The sequence below is a fragment of the Aphelocoma coerulescens genome, chromosome 2 (assembly GCF_041296385.1).
Source record: "Aphelocoma coerulescens isolate FSJ_1873_10779 chromosome 2, UR_Acoe_1.0, whole genome shotgun sequence".
Taxonomy (NCBI): domain Eukaryota; kingdom Metazoa; phylum Chordata; class Aves; order Passeriformes; family Corvidae; genus Aphelocoma; species Aphelocoma coerulescens.
In genome coordinates this window covers 51,231,965-51,249,291 of record NC_091015.1, presented here as the reverse complement: position 1 = coordinate 51,249,291, position 17,327 = coordinate 51,231,965, and the positions used below count along the sequence as shown (strand labels likewise).

The window sequence follows — 17,327 nt, the reverse complement described above, 5'->3', positions numbered from 1 at the left end:
GCAAGACTAATGGGAATATATACCGAAAAGTAACAATTGCAAATTTGATTCAAAACCAGTAAACGTTCTGAGAAATACTCCCATCCCTCTCCAAGGAATTTAGATAAGACTGTAAAGCAAGACTAGATTACATGAAGTTCAACAGATGTATTATCATTCTAAACTGAGATTTTCAGTTCATTCAAGATACACTGTCAGAACCTCATGTTTCAGAAAGGCTGGTTTACTAGAGGGGAGAAAAGGGAAGTGGTGATTTTCAATTTCTTCCTGCTATTTTGCTATATTGTACCTTTAAAGCCCTGGCTAAGCAGTAACTGAGAAGGCAGCACACTAGCACGTGTTGTGTCAACAAGGCTGAAAGGAGACACCATCACCTATGGACCTCACTCAGGACAAAACAGCAGAGTTCTACCCTGACAGGAGCATGAAAATAAAATTTCCTGACATGTGGAAAATAACATTCAAGTGACTGAATGCAATTTTTACTTTTAGCTTTCACAATACAATCAGCTTTCATGATAAGTGGGTGCAAAAGGGGTGCTTAAAATACCCCAGATTGTTTCCTATGCTTTGTCACTTTAGCTGCTGAAGTCAGATATTATCTGAAAATAGGCCAGGTGGGAAGGAAGGTTGGACAGCCAGATGAGCTCTTCAGCCTATTCAGAGCATGGCAGCATAAACATATCAGATAGCTCAGAAAAGGCACAAGCTGTCAGTGTAGCAGGTTACATAAGTACTGTCTCTGCTGAATACGAAACACCAGCTTAAAACCAAAAAAGTCTGGATTAAAAAACCCCCTTCAGTTGCCAGCTAAAGACATTTCAGTCTATCAGACCAACATAACTGGCAGTTCACAGAAATGCTTTTTCTTGCTGTACAGTAAAAACAGTGAAACAAAACAGCCAACTGAGCCCTAGATATGAATTTTAAAATCATTATTTAAATAAAAACCTTGAACAGTCACAAACAAATCAAGAAATTGCTTGCTTTTACTACCATGGCTGTCAGGTTGAATTTGCTGAGCAAATCATTTTGGCATGCATAACCAGCCCCCACTTCAACACCTCTTCTTATTCTGTCTTTGCATCAATCTCCCTTTTGCTTTATCTTTCTTCTGTTAATTTTCTGTGTCTCCAGCTTTAGTAATCTGGATTCTGTCCTGGAAATCAATGCCATATGGAGTGACACGAAGCAGTTAATTGTCCATTAGCTTAATCTATTAACTTTGTCTGAAAGTGACTTCACATGTCTGTAGAAGTGCTAAAATTCAAAATAAACACTAGCATTTCACTGTCCTTATGCTAGGTTACAAAACACAAGGCCTAATCTGTTAAGTCAGTCACACACACAAGGGGAAAAAAAAAGGTAATATATTAGAACATTCCTCCTCTTCTAAGAGTGCACAGAGAATCACATTTTGATAGGGATGTGAAATCCCAGTCTTGTTATATATGTAGCATACATAAACACTCTCATGTGACATTTAGTTCTTGGGTTTAGATTTGGTTCTGTAATCTCAGTGCCTCTGCACAGATGTACAGCAGACTAAAACACACTCAGCAAAGCCAGGCTGTGGGTGCAACTGGCCAGGACAGCCCTTCCTGCTATCCATACACCTCTGAGCTCTCCCCTCACCTCTTTTGTCAGCACTATGGCTGATACAGCCAGACAAAGAGCTAAATCAGGGAGGGGAAACATCTGCACCAAAGGCAGGATCACCCGTTCTGATGGCATGTCAGACTCAGACCAAATTAAACCAAATATGAAACTGCAATCTCAGAACACCCAAAATATAAGAAGCTAAAATGGCCATCTCTTTTACCCCACAGCAAGAACCTACTTTGGGAAATTTCTTTAGCATTCTGTTGAACAAGAGCTCACAGTAATGTATTCTACAAAGAAACAAATTCTAAGTATGTGGGATTCTAACTTGAAGGAAGAAGAATGAACAACTCTCTTACCCCATGATGTTAAGAATTCAGCAGCATACCGATAGATACGGTTCATAATTTCAATCACAACAGCATAGATGATACTGGGCACATACAGCATCAAGCTGCTGAAGTTAGACTCATTCTCTTTGTGATAATCCAGAGCCCACTGCTCTAAGTCAAAGTAAATCATCATCACATACAGTGAGAAGTAGAGGCAAAGGCACACAAATGGTAAGGACACCAGGTAAATCCGTAATTGCCTCTTAAGACTTGAGTACACTGGCTCCTCCCTGCCAGTGACAGGATTGATACCCAGCACACCATGGAAGCCTGGTCTTGGCTCCTCAAACTGTCGTTTCATCAGCAGCGTCCCCCAGCGATACGTCAGGATGGCGCAGATCCGCTTCCAAACCTCCAGTATCACAGTGGACCACAGGAGGTTAAATGTGGCAAACATGACGTATTTGTCATAGTCTTCCCATGCAAACACATAATAAGGAATCCCAATGACAGCCATTGGAATCAAAGCAAACGTGAAGTATTCCAAGAAGCCAAAGTAGAGAGCAATGGTTTCGCCAAAGTAGCAGCGTATGTCATCTGCAAAAAGAAATTAATCAATTAAGACTACACTTAACAGAGAAGTCAGTACAATATCAAACTTGACCTTACATGAACTTGTAACTTTCCACTGGCCAGAATTTTTTTCTTCTAAATAACACAATGAGTATCATTGCTTCTTCTTTCTTCCTTCACCCTTATTCCAGAAAATCAGATGGTTATCTGAATTTTTTTTATGTTACATATATACACACAGAAACATACCATTCAGATGGTAAGGAAGTCAAATATCTCAATAACTACTACATCAACATCAGATATCCAGACAAACAAAAAACAAAACAAAACAAAACAAAAAAAAAAAGAAAAAAAACAACGAAAGAGAAAACACTATCATTCTTGAACACAGAATTGATCAATGAATGGCATGGAAGACATCTGATGTAATAAAAACCAAACTTTAACAGCAAGTGACACCCAGCTTCTGAAAATTCCCACTGGCATATGCACTCCTGGAAAACAAATTTGCCTCATCTTGCCCAGGGAAAAAAAGCTAGGTGTGTTTTGACAACCCTCAAGGAACTAAAGGAATAGATGGGCAGGTGTATCAAAATCCTGAATCTTAAAACATGTCAGAGAGAATAATCAGGTTGAGATAACTCTCTTCAACAGACAACTGATACATTAAATAATTCCTGTACTCACTAAGTTTGTCTGCTACAGAGACTTGGAAAGTGCACTAGTAATGGATATATTTCATGACAGATGTATTACCTCCAAGAAGACATTGCACTTATCTAAGTAATAACAACAACAATAACAAAAAACTAGGATTATTATTCATATAATCTAGAAGTGATTAGACACAGAAATGCCTATCAGAGTTGGGAATGCTGAAATCTCTTATCTTCACCTGCTTGGAAGACCAGATTGCTTGTATGCCACTGCTCTGCATTCACCAGCTTAACAAAACAGCCACAGAAGCATGGCCTCTGAACTGACACTGTAAATACACTACCGCAGTGTATTACCTCTGTAACACGCTACCACAAAAAAACCTGACATGCAATACCGGAATATTCTTACAGCTTACAAAACGCTACAGCAGAAGCTTACAATTGTCAACCAGATAAAAGTCTCTGAAAGCAAGAAGGAAAGGTAAACAGACAGAAGGATCAGCACTCCAACATCCCTGTCAATCAAAAAGTCATTAACAAATACATTCAAGTGTAGGTCATTAGCATCATTTCACACTCCAAGCATCCAACGTGAAAGACATCCCTAAATTTGTACATACTTAACAGGTACCTGGGATTTACTTCAAAATTTTGTATGGATTCAGCGTCAGTCCAAAAAAAACCCCTTTCTCACATAAACAAAAGACCGGCACACAATAAAGCTCCTAACACAATACTCTGTGGCAGGCATATCAAGCCAGATCTTTAACTTCCTGCAGCTCAGGAAAGAACCTCAAGCAACTGCAAGACTGAGAGACTTAAAATCAGGCAAGCTTCCAAACGCTTAGTTTCTTATTTTTAAATGATGTTTACAGGTTTAGAGTTTAGAACTTAACTTTCCACATGGCCAGACTAAAAATTATATCCATTTTAAGATTATTCAGTGTCTAAAATATATTCAAGTGATGCTGGCATGCAGCAACATACAGTCTTCATTCAGACAATGAATTTAAAACAAACAGTTGTAAATACACTTTTGATACACCTACAACACAAAAAAGCTTTGGGATTTCCAGACATGTGGGAGCTTGTCAAGAGTCAGTTTGAAAAAACAGTCTTGGCTTGGACCATTCCTGCTTTAGTGATTGGTGGGGAGAGAACTTGTGATGTGCAGACTGCTGTTACATGGAAGTTCACAGACACCAAATCTGCGGACTCTGGAACCACCAATTTTGCCAGTCTAGAACCATTTCAGGAGGTCACACAGGAAACACTAGAAGAGGAAAAACTTGTCCAAATGGTAAAACAGCAGTGGTCTAACTTCACAACTCCACTGCATGACCACAGTGCAAATGCTGTTCACATACCTAAAGGTTGATAACCAACTTTCACTCGGCCATACCATCTGTGACGAAGCTTTTTCAACTCTTCTCTATCATGCAGAGGGAAAATCTGAACAAGAATACCACTGGTCAATAATCTTCTCACTAGAAGAGAAAAGAAATAGATACCTCACACTCCTTCAAAGAACAGTGAAGTCGACATAAGCAAACAGGTTACATTGTATTCTTAGCAAGCCTAAAGCTCCTTTGAAATAGATCTAGTACTCAAGTCCTAAAAAAATGGTCTCATGTTAGTTAAAAATTATAGAGAGCAGTTATACCTATTCCTGCAAATATTGTGCTGTCCACTGGAAGAGAAAGAGCAACCTTTTTACATCTAGTAACTACTCCATAGCTTTGCAATATAACCAGATGCAGCTTCAATAGCGAAAAGTGCTACAGGCCAGGACTGAAGTGCCATATGTAGCTTTGTGGGATTAGCCACAAAGCCATCATTGTATTAATTACAGGAAAGATACAAAAAAACCTTTTAAGCATCAGTTTACACTAATTCATAAATTACATCACATGTTCATTGCAAACAAACTACATATTTCACAATCTGTATTTAACTTTGTTATGGAAAGCAATACAACGTGTGTGGATAAACAATTAAACTGCTCTGAAGTTACAACCACGGAAAAAAGAAAATAAATTAAAAAAACAGGGAGGCATTGGAAGTGTGACAGAACTTTACTATTTCCCATCATCATCTGCTTGACATGACTAGAAAAATACCTTGGCTATATAAAAAAATTACCAATGTAAACTCATCTGACATCTACATTTATTTACATGCTCTGAACCACTAATATGCACAGATCTCCTTTGATGACCAACACTAAATGAATGAAGATACTGTTAATAAAAGGACATACAATTATTAAGATACATTCTCCTAAGAATCTGTAGCATCTCTGCCAACAAACTAGTTCCAGCTACCATAAAAATAGCACCAGCTCTCATTGCTTCTTTCTCCCATGAAAAGGAAGAGCTCTTGAAGCAAAGAGGAGAATCAGTGAAACCAAATAAATGAAATAAAACTTCCTTCATATTACGAAATTTATAACTCTGGAGCACTGTTACTCATTTCAGTATTTTTATACAAAGACAATCCAAGTATATAATCATGTAATTTAAAAATTAGTATTTTTGGTACTAATTAAAACTAATCAATAACATCAACATGTGCAAAAAATACCCAGCTAAAGAGACCAGAGCCTCAGCCTCACAGAGCAACTCGGGATGGAAGGCCCTCTGGAAGTAATCAGGTCCAGCTACCTGCTCAAGGTAGGTGTGGCTTAAACTGGGCTGCTCAGGGCCTTGTCTAGAAAGGATCTAAAAGTCTCCTAGGACGGAGTTACCAATAATATCTTTAAATCCCAGACCAAATGTTTGACTACCCTGTTGTGAAAAACATTTTCTTGATACCTAATCAGAATTTCTCTCATTGTATTGTGCATCCATTGCCTTTTCTCCTATTACTGAACCAGTGAAAAAACAAAGTTGGTTAAAAATAGTGGGACTTGAATGTCTGAAAGATTTCTCTTCATTAAAGGAAAATTACTTTTTTTCACCATGAACACTATCCTACATCAACACAGTGAGTTAGAGGCAACAAACTACACTGCTTACCAATTGATTTCCCTGGGTACAGCTTTGCCTGAGGATATCCAGGGATCATTTTTTCATTTTTAGCTCTCAAATTTTCAAGTTCATGTTTGATGATGTACTGACATTCTGCCATTGTAAGGAAATTGTGATTGTCATCTAAATAAAAAAGAAGGTTGTATGAAACGGTGCAGCACGGGAATACAACCCTGGCAGCAAATAACTACAAAAAATAACCAGAAACAGAAAAAAAACCTACAGCAACAAACCTATGTCAACCCCATGAATTTATCATCATGGAAACACGAGTCTGATTTCCTGGAGATAAAAAATAAATTACTATTTTTTCCCCTTAGGAATATGAAACTATAGGGATTGCCCTAAATACACTAAGTAAGACGCTAAAATATCAACAAAACTCTAATACAAAAAATAACAACAAAGTATTAGTTAAATTGGGCAAACAGAAATACTGTCAAGACAACATAGACTGCAGTTTCTTTTGTAGGTGACAATTTCTCTGACTGCACCTCAACAAAACTAAAATTAGATTTGTGCCTTTAAAAAGAAAAAATACCAGTGGATGCAGCCAAAACTATATTTACAGCAGCTGGAATTCCAGCTAATCCTAGAGATTCTGTCAGCAGGGGAATTTGTGTCAGATTTGCATTAATAATGTAAAGGCATGAAAGAAATGGAAGTGACACTTTTGCAACTGAATTCTTCTGAAGGCTTCCTAATTTCAGGAAAGCAAGGCCACAAAAGTAAAGACACTGCAACAGTTATTGCACACAGCAGTGGTGTTGAGCAGATCTGGCACTGAACAACAAAAGTTCAAATTGTTTCAGGCAGACCCAAGAACCTTGATATTGAAAATGTGGTGAAAGGCATCACTCAAACAGCCACATTAAAAGTATTAGTAACACTAAGCTGGAACTCCAATATTTACCTGCAGAGCAAAAAAATGAGTTCTGCCACTGTAGGGGGGTTAAATACCTTACAAGCAACACATTTAAAAGGAAATGTTCCTGTGTTGGCACCTTCACAAAATAAGAGAGGAAAAGAAACGATTCCACTAATCATGCCCAAATTCCACTGAATGCGTCTGTAGTGTTAATTATTGTTTGTTTGATGTGCACATGTAACAGAGAAAAATGTTTCTATTTTTTCCAGCTAATTATAAGATAATAAACTTCAAAACTGGCTCACAGAAATTAAATTGCTACATTAATTCATAACATGGATTGTTAATCATAAAATCATGTTTATCAGCTCTTTGTCTTGTCTTATTTTCCAAGAAAATCTTTCATACAAGTAAGAGACTATTTGGAGCATAGAAAAGCATAAAGGAAAAGACAAACAAAAAACTAAAGCCATGTGAAAGAAAACAAAATTCATTATATGACCTGAATTTCCACAGCTAAAAACAAGTATTTTTTTCATGGCTTGGTCTTGCTGTTCACAGTTACCATTCCAAGGAACAGAAAGACCGTAGGAGATTTAGGAGCACAATTGCTTATAATCTTTAGTCTCTACTTCGCAATGACAAAGATTCCTACAATTGCTTACCTGCAAAATCTTTGAAAGTTTTTCTACTGCTGTATGTAAAAGTTCTCATTGAGTTATCACTGCATTCCTTCACCAAACCTACAGTTTCAGCTCCGAGCAACAGTCTTAAGTGGGAAGCTCCAACTAGATAAATATTTTCAACTCCATTTTCCATAACCAGTGGTTTAACCAGTAGTTGTGCACCTTTAAAGTAAAGAGGGGTAAAATAATCAAGAAAGTACATTAAAATTACATCTAAAAGCCCTAGTATTTTAGCATCCAATATATTGGCCCTAGCCAACAGGAGTGCTGAAATGTCTCTTTTTAAGGGTGCACAGAGTCAAGATTTCAACAACACTTGACATACGGTGTTCAGAATCTTGCATGGTTACCCCCTGATTTAGCCCTGCTTCTGTTGAAGCACTCTCAACAATGAACTGGAACAATGGGGACTGTTTGGATATATTCCCCTAAAGTTCACACCACAAAAGCCAGAAGTGCTTCTGCAACAGTCCCACTGATTTTAAGGAGACTAGATTTTTCAAACAGAAACATCTCTAACTTATCTAACAGAGGCCTGAAAGCAAGTTTGTAGTCACAAATCCAACAGACACAGAAATATTACTGACCATAAGCCATAAACTACAACAGCTGTAAATAATGACTTTTTAAAAAAAAGTTTAAAAAAAAAGTCCAAGGAATTGCAAATTAATTAGCCTAATTCAATTCCCAGAAGCATACCAAAATTAGTAACAAAATACTGTCTTAGTAAGACCCCACATGCTACCAAAAAATATAAATAAAATCCAACATTAGGTTACCAAGATTAAATTGCTTTCTACTAACTTAATTTTGTTCTACAACATGGTACAAAGTCTTATGGACAGGATGTGAAGCATCTTCATTTAGGCAAGGTTTACCATGTGTCATGGGTTAGCTAGCCTATGGCACCTAGGAAAGCTTGTGTTTCCTTCTTGTTGGTTGGTGGAGACATTGCTGTGATCTTCTTGATGACCTCAGTGGGAATCTGACGCCGTCCATCTTTCCATAAGCAACAGGACAAAGATGCCTAGACAACTGCTATAAAAACTGACATCAACACTACATTGAAAGATAGGTTATCGGGGCTTCAATGCAAAAAATGGAAGAATTCTAGAGTTCAACTGGCATTTGACCTTAAGCCAATGTTTTCATTAATAACAGGGTTAAGTGGGTTCCAAAAATGCAAAATGAAATGAGACTGGCAAACAATCATTATACCACAAATTCCCTGAAAACTAATTTTCTGTATGTCTTCATATCATGGTGACAGCCAATTTAATTTCGAAGTGTTACAAAAGATCATACTGTACTCACCTCCATTTGCCTTTTTGTCCACAATTCGTTTAGTGAACCATTCTATGGTTTCTTCTTTGGTGCCTTTTGCAAGTTCAATTACTACCAGAGGCCTGAAGTTAGACTCAACAGTATCCAAGAAAGACCAGCTTTCCATCACCTCTTTTGTTTTTTCCTCCATCTCTTGAGAGCTTGCTATGTAAAAAAACCAAAACAAAACGCAAATGCTAAAAAATATTTGGTACTAATCTAAACACCACAAAACTTTTCTGTAGTGAGTTACACAAGTCTGTGCTTAGCAAAGGCATAGGTGTGCACTTTTATGCACTTACTACTACCAGGCTGAGTAACTTCCACAGTTGTCAAGATGCTACCGATCTCCCACAGCATTTGTGTCCTACCCTCCAGATAGGAGAACTGTTGTTGCTACGTATAGCAAAGCAGTAATGAGAAGAAAGCAAATAAATAAATTCAAACAAATCAATAAGGTGAAACTACCCTCAAAAACAACAGCTTGCAACTTCCTACAGTGTATTTGTCAGCAAACTAAAACATTAACAGAAACTTAGTCAAACAGGTATTTAAAAATCAATAAGCTTCTCACGATATGAGTATGCAAACACATTATAAGGAAGAACCTCCTCAGTTAATCTTTGAAGCTTCAACCATACCAAGGAAACTTACACCATCTTGGGTAGACCTACCATATCAATAGGCAAATAAAACTCAAAGCACTTAAATGACTTTTTGGAACCTATAAACCAAGTGTTCTGTGACAAAGTCCAGCTGCAAAGCACTGAGCACAGCTTTATGTGTAAATAATCCAAATCATCTAAGCAGGCCTTTATAGACTCACAGACCCATTTAGGTTGGAAAAGGCCTTCAGGAGTGAGTCCAACCATTAACACAGCACTTCCAAGTCCACTACTAAACAGTAGCTCCAAGCGTCGTATCTACAGAGCTTTTAAATACCTCCAGGGATGGTGACTCAACCATTTTCCTGGACAGCCTGTTTCAATGCTTGACAACCCTTTCCATAACAAAATTTTTCACAAACTTTTAATGGCACAACTTGAAGCCATTTTCTCTTATCACTTGTTACTTGGCAGACCCCCACCTTGCAACAACCTCCTTTCAGGTAGTTGTAGAAAGTGGTAAGGTCTCCTCTGAGCCTTCTTTTCTGCAGGCTTAACAACTCCAGGCACTTCTTTTTTGTCTTTTTAACAAATTTTACATAAATTATTCTACAGAGATCATTGTATCATGCTTCATAAAGCAATTTAGAGATGTTGATATAAAACAGTAAATCTGGTCACTAACCTGCTCCATTAAAAAAAAAAAAGTAAAAAACCCAAACATAAAACCTATCACAGATTTAACTTACTAAATTTAAAAGTGAGGGAAAGGTTTGGTGATTTTGGTTTGGTTTTTTTTTTTTTTGCTATTAACTTGACTGAAGAAGGGAGTTTACCCACTGCCTTTAAGCAGTTTCCCCTCTCCTGTTAAAACGCTGAAAAAACTTAATTTCTAAGGAAGTTGCTATAAGGATGTAGTTCAACTTTTATGACAGTTATACTTCTGTGATTCATAGACAAATCAGTCTCCAGTATTTCATATAAATTATCCTACAAAATAGAGTGATACTGTAAACATACGCTTATCATAATAAACGAGTCTATTTACTTTTAACTGTCAGAAAAAACTTTCAAGCCAAATTTCAGTGGGGTTTTCGGTTAGTTTCCCTTGTCTTTTCACAGGCACACAATCCTGCAACATTCAGATTTACAGCTCTGAACCCAAGTATGCATTATCTTTAAAAGAAATGTACAAGATCAATAAAGTATTTAAAAACATTTTACATGCATATCTGCACAAGACAGAGGAAAACATAACCAGGGATGAGGCACTGTAACTAAGATTGTCAGTGAGTAACTACACTGTCTTGACAAGTCACTGCACCTTAACGCATCACTATCCATAATCAGGGGTTTGCTAAAATAATGCCTGACACGTGCATATTGCCATTTCTAAAGAATTTAAAGAATGAAAAGCACTAGATAATTATTAAATATTACTTATTGGTTAACAATATCACTTTGCAGAACAGTTATCTCTTGAAAAAAGCCTTTTTATAAACAGTGTGCTACTCAGTGAACTTGGCTCCTATAATTTATTCAGAACCATCATACTTGGCATGGTGACTGTGCAACAATCACAGAAATATCACAGAATCATGGAATGGTTTGGGTTGGAGGTACTTTAAGGATCACCTAGTTCCAATTCCCCTGCCATGGGCAGGAACACCTTCCACTAACCCAGTTTGCTCAGGGCTCCATCCAGCCTGGCCTTGAACATTGCCAGGGATGGGGTATCCGCAGCTTCTCTGGGCAACCTGTTCCAGTGCCTCACCACCCTCACAGCAAAAAATTTCTTCCTAACATCTAACCAAAAACTACTCTCGAAATTCGGCTTGATTTGTTATTTTCAGGCTTTCAGTAAAGTGTTAGTTTCAGGCTTATTACTACTGAAAACTACAACAGAGCTGAAGCACTCTTCCAAATCGTGTCTGTGATTTCCACGCGTTTTTTAAGCAGGTTGCCCAACGCCCAGCAGAGACCCTGTGGGAAGTAATTTGGCCTTCTCTTTCATACCTGCACACTGTGTAACTTGGGACAGACACAGAAGCACGGGAAACAGCCCCAAAAGGCCCTCAAACCCCTAGACCTCCCGCTCCCACGGAGTGGCTGAGTGGTGGTCACAATTAATTAGGTTGGAAAAGACCTCTGAGACCATCGAGTTCAACCAATGACCAAGGACCACCTTGCCAGCTCAGGGCAGAGGGAGCTGCAGCCCTTTTCCAGGGCGTGTCGGCGCAGAGCGGGTCAGAGCCAGGTTCACTGCCCAGCCTCCACCCGCTCGGCGGCCCCGGGAGCCGCCACGTCCGGGCCGTGCCCGCTCTAAGGCGGCCCATCACGGCTCCTTCCCGCTGCCAGGCTGCGCCTCGCTCTCCTTTTTGAGGAACTTAAATACCGGGGAGGAGAGCAGCCCGGCCGGCCCCGCTGCCAGCACGGCCGGTGACTCACTCCCTGCCCCCGGCCGGGCCCGGCCGCGCTCGCCGGCGCCCTGTGCCGCTTCCCCCCGCCGCCCGCAGCCCACCGCGGCCGCACGACGCGAGCACCACGCCGAGCGCTGCCGGGGCGGCGGGGGAAGCGCTGGCGGTGTCACGGCTGCCCAGGCTCGACACTGGCTCCGCGCCGCGGCGGGGTGGGCGGGAAGGGCGGAGGCTCCTCCCCTCTCGGCGGCGCGGGCAGCGAGAGCCCCTTCCCGCTGAATGCCGGCCGCCCACTCCCCACTCACCGCCGGTGCCGGCTCCACATCCGCAGGGCAGGGCGGGGCGCAGGCGGGCGGAGGCCGCAGGCACCGGGCGCTGCCAGGATGGGCGCCGGGCCGGCCCAGCGTGACACCGCCCGCCGCTGCCACTGGCCACGCCCCTCGTCGTGGCCCTGCCCGGCTCGTGTCTGCCCGCCCGGCCCTTGTGCGGGCCTTCAAAATGCTCCAGCGTCAGTGTTTCGGCAACGCTCGTAGGGACCACTAGCTCTCATTTCATTTTCTTTTTTATTCCCACCTTTTGCTCCCTGTGCTGCCTCCTGTCACAGAATCATAGAATCAATTAGGTTGGAAAAGGCTTCTAAGATCACCGAGTCCAACCTACGACTGAACATTATTGTGTCAACCAGACCACAGCACTGAGTGCCCTTTCCTTAAACACCTCCAGGGACGGTGACCACACCACCGCCATGGACAGTCCATTCCAATGTTTATTCATCCTTTCTGTAAAGAAATTACTCCTGATGTCCAACCTAAACCTCTCCTGGCACAGCTTGAGACTACGTCCTCTTGTCCTGCAGTGATTGCCTGGGACGAGAAACCAACCCTCACCTGGCTACACCCTCCTTTCAGGTGGTTGCAGAGAGTAGTAAGGTCTCCTCTAAGCCTCCTTTTCTGCAGGCTAAATAACCCCAGCTCCCTGAGCTGCTTCTCATAGGACTTGTGTTCCAGATCCCTCACCAGCTCTGTTGCCCTTCTCTGAACTCACTCCAGCACCTAAATGTCCTTCCTGAACTGAGGGGTCCAGAACTGGGCAGAACACTCGAGGTGTGGCCCCACCAGTGCTGAGTACAGAGGGACAATCACTTTCCCAGTCCTGCTGGCCACACTATTCCTGATACAGGTCAAGAAGCCATTGGCCTTCTTGGCCACCTGGGCACACTGCTGGCTCATGTCCTTCTCTGGACACAGCCCAAACCTCCTCCTGGAGCTTATAAAAGTTATAAAAAGTTATTTAAAAAGTTATTTAAAAAGTTATAAAAACTGTGCACTTCAGCTGGGTCAGTTATTTTTCCAAATGTTGTTTTGCACAGGAAAAGAGGACATTTTTGCATTTTGATACCAAGACTTTTGTAGAGAATATAGTTCCAATAATCCACTTGTAGCTTGGAAGAGAGCAGTATGACTGTAAAGCAGTGGTGGCAGGCAAAGGATCTGGCCAGCAAAGCATGCTCCCCTGCTGAGCTTGGGGAATACTTTTCAGCATATTTTGAAATAATTAGAGATATTTGTATGTAAATTTTATGATGAAATTTTGATTTGTGTTTAGTAGCAAGTATAAAATACCAGCTTTTGGTGATCAATTTTCGTAGTATTTAGAGCCAATGAAGCAGTGAGGGTCTAGGGCACCCTGGAAAATGGGGATATGTGAATACTTGAAATTTATGTACTACAGACTGCAGTGGAGAGTAGAAAGGCACCATCTGTATCAGATCATTTGGGCAGAATGTCAGACTACTTAAACTGTGTTTCAGTCTTGTCCGGCTTCCAGTGGCCTCACCATATAGTTATTCACCTCTGAGCATTGCCTACTGTGAAAACTTTCACTTCCTGAAGAAGTAGCATGGCAGTAACAGAGAGGTGGTTTTTAATCTCCTTAACAAAAGGAGGTTTTTAGACCTTATTCTTGTGTTTTGCATGTTGGACATCCCCAGTTATGATGCATCTTACGAATATCCATAATGTCTTCATGGGCTTTGGGCCTCTGGCCTTCTTGGCCTGACATCTTCAGTCTTCTACTAGTTTATAAACAATTCTTTTAAAACTATCTCTGACACCTCCTATATTTATGAGTTTTCAATGGGGACTTAACATTATCCAATTACTCTGGCCTATGCAAAGATTCATTCAAAATCAATCTCTTTTCCGCCATCAAATTTTTTTTTCTACTGGACAGGGTCATGTAATGGCAATATTGCTTGATGGGACTGTCACATTTCCTCAATGTCATGTATCCACTAGGTGTCACATTCTTGCTATGCAATGAATTCTTTACTGTTACGCTCTCAGTTTCTCTCCTAGAGAGTTCACATTTTGCTAGCCATGCATAACGGTTAGCACATAATGCCATGTTCACAAAAGAAAAATAAGATTCATAAGTAGATGGTGGATGTGTCTACAAAGTAATCCACACACACATACACTGCTGGTGTAGTGGAAACAGCCTCACCATGATGGCAAAAAGTAAATTGTGCCAATCACAGTGTTGTAGCAACTAGAAATTTTCTCTTAAGAGGATTAGCTAATTTAAAGTTGAATCAGGTATGCCCATCCTAAATTGAAAACTGCACTAGCACTATAGCTAAATATAAATCCCAAGCTTGTATCCGTTAGTGACTGTAGTCCAGTCTTGTGATTCTGCTAGCTGATTATAGCATTTTCATGGTCTGTCTCTGTCAGGCACCATGCAGACTGCAGACACAGTAGAATGGATGAGCTGTGGTAAGGCAGGGAAAAAAAAGAGAGACAAAAGAAGAATCCATGAAAATTTCAAGAGCAGAGGATTTATTTTTATTCTGTGGTTAACTCTCTTCCTCCCTGGACTAATGACTACCACAGTACTCAACTAAATTAACAACCCATTAATGTACCATGAAGTGAAACTGGCTTTTATACTTGGCTGAAATTTCTATCATATTTTGGGTATAGTTCAATGGCTAGCTGAGCCCATCCAGCATCTCACTGCTACTAAAAGGGTGAGATCTCACTCCCAGTCCACCATTATAATTTCCTTCTCCTTGTACCCACATTGCCAGATCTAAGGCTCTGCCCCACACTTAAGCCAACTCTGGCATTCACAAGGTCCATCTCTGAGTTAATTCAATTTATCAGCTCCATAGAAAACCACCGACTTTTGGTTTGTTTTGCTTTGTTCTATTTCAGTGATTTAAATAAACTCATATAAAGGTTAAAGAGCTGGCACAAGGAAAGAACCTTTCCATACAGGGATCCTCATTAATTCAAATGCATGTAGATGTATGTACGGTATGACAACCATACTTCACATAGTCACATAATGAAATTAATATTGACTCTTATCTGAAGTCCTATATAATAGCAATCATTCTCTTAAAATTTACCTTTACCTAGGTTTTGAGGCATACTGGAACACAGTGTTACCATAAAAGTAAGGAGTAACTAACAGCAAAATATCCTTTTCATTCAAAAGCTAATGACATATTAGTTTGAGTGAAAAATGAATGATGAGATACCTAAAGTTTAAGGCTAACATTAAATTACATTATTATGTTATTAATATTAAAATTTAGTAATTAAATTTCAATTAATGTGTTTGTCAGAGTAAGATACAGTGACATTTTACCAATTTTCAATGACATTTTTTGTCAGATTATACAGGATCTTTCCAAGAGTGTAATAAACATTATTAAATTGTTTTTACCTTCCTGCAAATGGAGGGTTGTATATACAAAAATGCTGCTAGCAAGGATTTTCTTGCTATTTTCTAAGTCCGTGAGAGACTTTTCTCTCTCACAGAAGAGGTAGTAGAATTATGTAAACAACCAAGCCACCTGCAACCTTGAAAAATCTTGTTTATGGTACAGTAGAAAAATATTTTGACAATGGATGTTTTAGGATTTTAGCCAATCACCCCCAAGGGGTGGCTGATCCTTGTCCAATTGGACTATGAAGAAAAAAGTCTATAAAGAGTTTGTAAAATAATTAAATAAATCAATCTTGCTGCACAATTCCTGCCTGCTGGATCTTCTCTCCTCCTCCTCCCTATGGCTGCGGGACACAGTGATATACCCTAGGTCCTAGGCCTGCGGTAATAGAGGGTAAATTATTTTTTGGGTCACACCTGGCAGAATTTTTACGTCCTGACAGAAATTTTCACGTGTGTTCAGGCAGTACAAGTATTGCTTGTGTCAAAGTATGGAAGTTTTGATTCATAAATACTGAGCAATGAAGCTGATTGATTGTAATCTGTAAGGTACATGGAAGACACATCTCTTCCATTTCACATTGTGTCCATCTGATTAGAAACATCTAGTTTTAATTTAGGTATCTATTTCCAAATAAGATCATCAGGGAACAAAAAGCCCTGCCCTGTCAAACAAAATGGAAACAACATAAAAAGAGGAGGATCAGCCTGCCTAAGTCTGAAAGAAGTGAGAGAAACCATTCTCCAATTATTACCCAGGAGGACCAAATAAAAGATAAAACATGTGTAAGATGTTATTCATCATTTATATGTGAAGAAAAATAAATTTAAAGTTAATCAAGGCCAACAGCATCCTAGCTTGTATCAGAAATAGTGTGATTAGCAGGAATAGGGCAGTGATCTCCCCCTGGACTTTGCACTGTAGAGGCTGCACCTCAAGTCATATGTCTAGTTCTAAGCCACTGACTCCAAGGAAGACATTCCAAGGAAGAGGTGCTGGAGCAAGTCCAGAGAATGGCAATGAAGCTGGTACAAGGACTAGATCACAACTCCTATGAGGAGCAGCTGAGGGATCAGGGATTGTTTAGCCTGGAGAAAAGGAGACGCAGAGGAGACCGTATCACTCTCTGCAACCACCTGAAAGGAGTGTGAAGCCAGGTGGGGGTTGGCCTTTTCTTCCAGACAGCTAGCAGTAGGACAAGAGAATATGGCCTCAAGTTGCACCAGGGGAGATTTAGTTTGGGTATGAGGAAAAATTTCTTCACTGAAAGATTTGTCAAGGCTTGGAAAAGGCTGCCCAGAAAAGTGGTTGAGTCACCATCCCTGGAGGTATTTTAAAGCCATGTAGATGTGGCACTTGGGGACATGGTTTAGTGATGGACTTTGCATTGCTGGGTTAACAGTTGGACTCAATGATCTTAGAGGTCTTTTTTAACCTAAATGATTCTATGTTTATTTTCTCAGTATTAGGGTAGGCTGCACAGCTGGGTGA

At 40.1% G+C, this 17,327-nt stretch overlaps 2 protein-coding genes across 4 annotated transcripts in view; one reads left to right on the top strand and one right to left on the bottom strand.

Moving 5' to 3' along the window:
• Window positions 1-12,513, bottom strand: part of ANO10 (anoctamin 10) — a 124,259-nt gene extending 111,746 nt beyond the window's left edge. The window contains exons 1-6 of one of the 3 annotated variants that reach the window (XM_069007404.1): window positions 12,403-12,513; window positions 9,067-9,240; window positions 7,732-7,914; window positions 6,187-6,321; window positions 4,537-4,656; window positions 1,962-2,531 (exon numbers count right to left, since the gene is read on the bottom strand). In XM_069007404.1, coding sequence (XP_068863505.1) covers window positions 1,962-2,531; window positions 4,537-4,656; window positions 6,187-6,321; window positions 7,732-7,914; window positions 9,067-9,226 — 1,168 coding nt within the window. In that variant the 5' untranslated portion in view covers window positions 9,227-9,240; window positions 12,403-12,513. Of the gene's footprint in view, window positions 1-1,961; window positions 2,532-4,536; window positions 4,657-6,186; window positions 6,322-7,731; window positions 7,915-9,066; window positions 9,241-11,865; window positions 12,032-12,201; window positions 12,273-12,402 lie in introns of those variants that run through there. The other 2 variants (XM_069007405.1, XM_069007403.1) reach the window with 2 other exon arrangements.
• The window catches only part of TOPAZ1 (testis and ovary specific TOPAZ 1), a 339,264-nt gene that overhangs the window by 57,582 nt on the left and 264,355 nt on the right, over window positions 1-17,327 (top strand). The window lies entirely within an intron of this gene.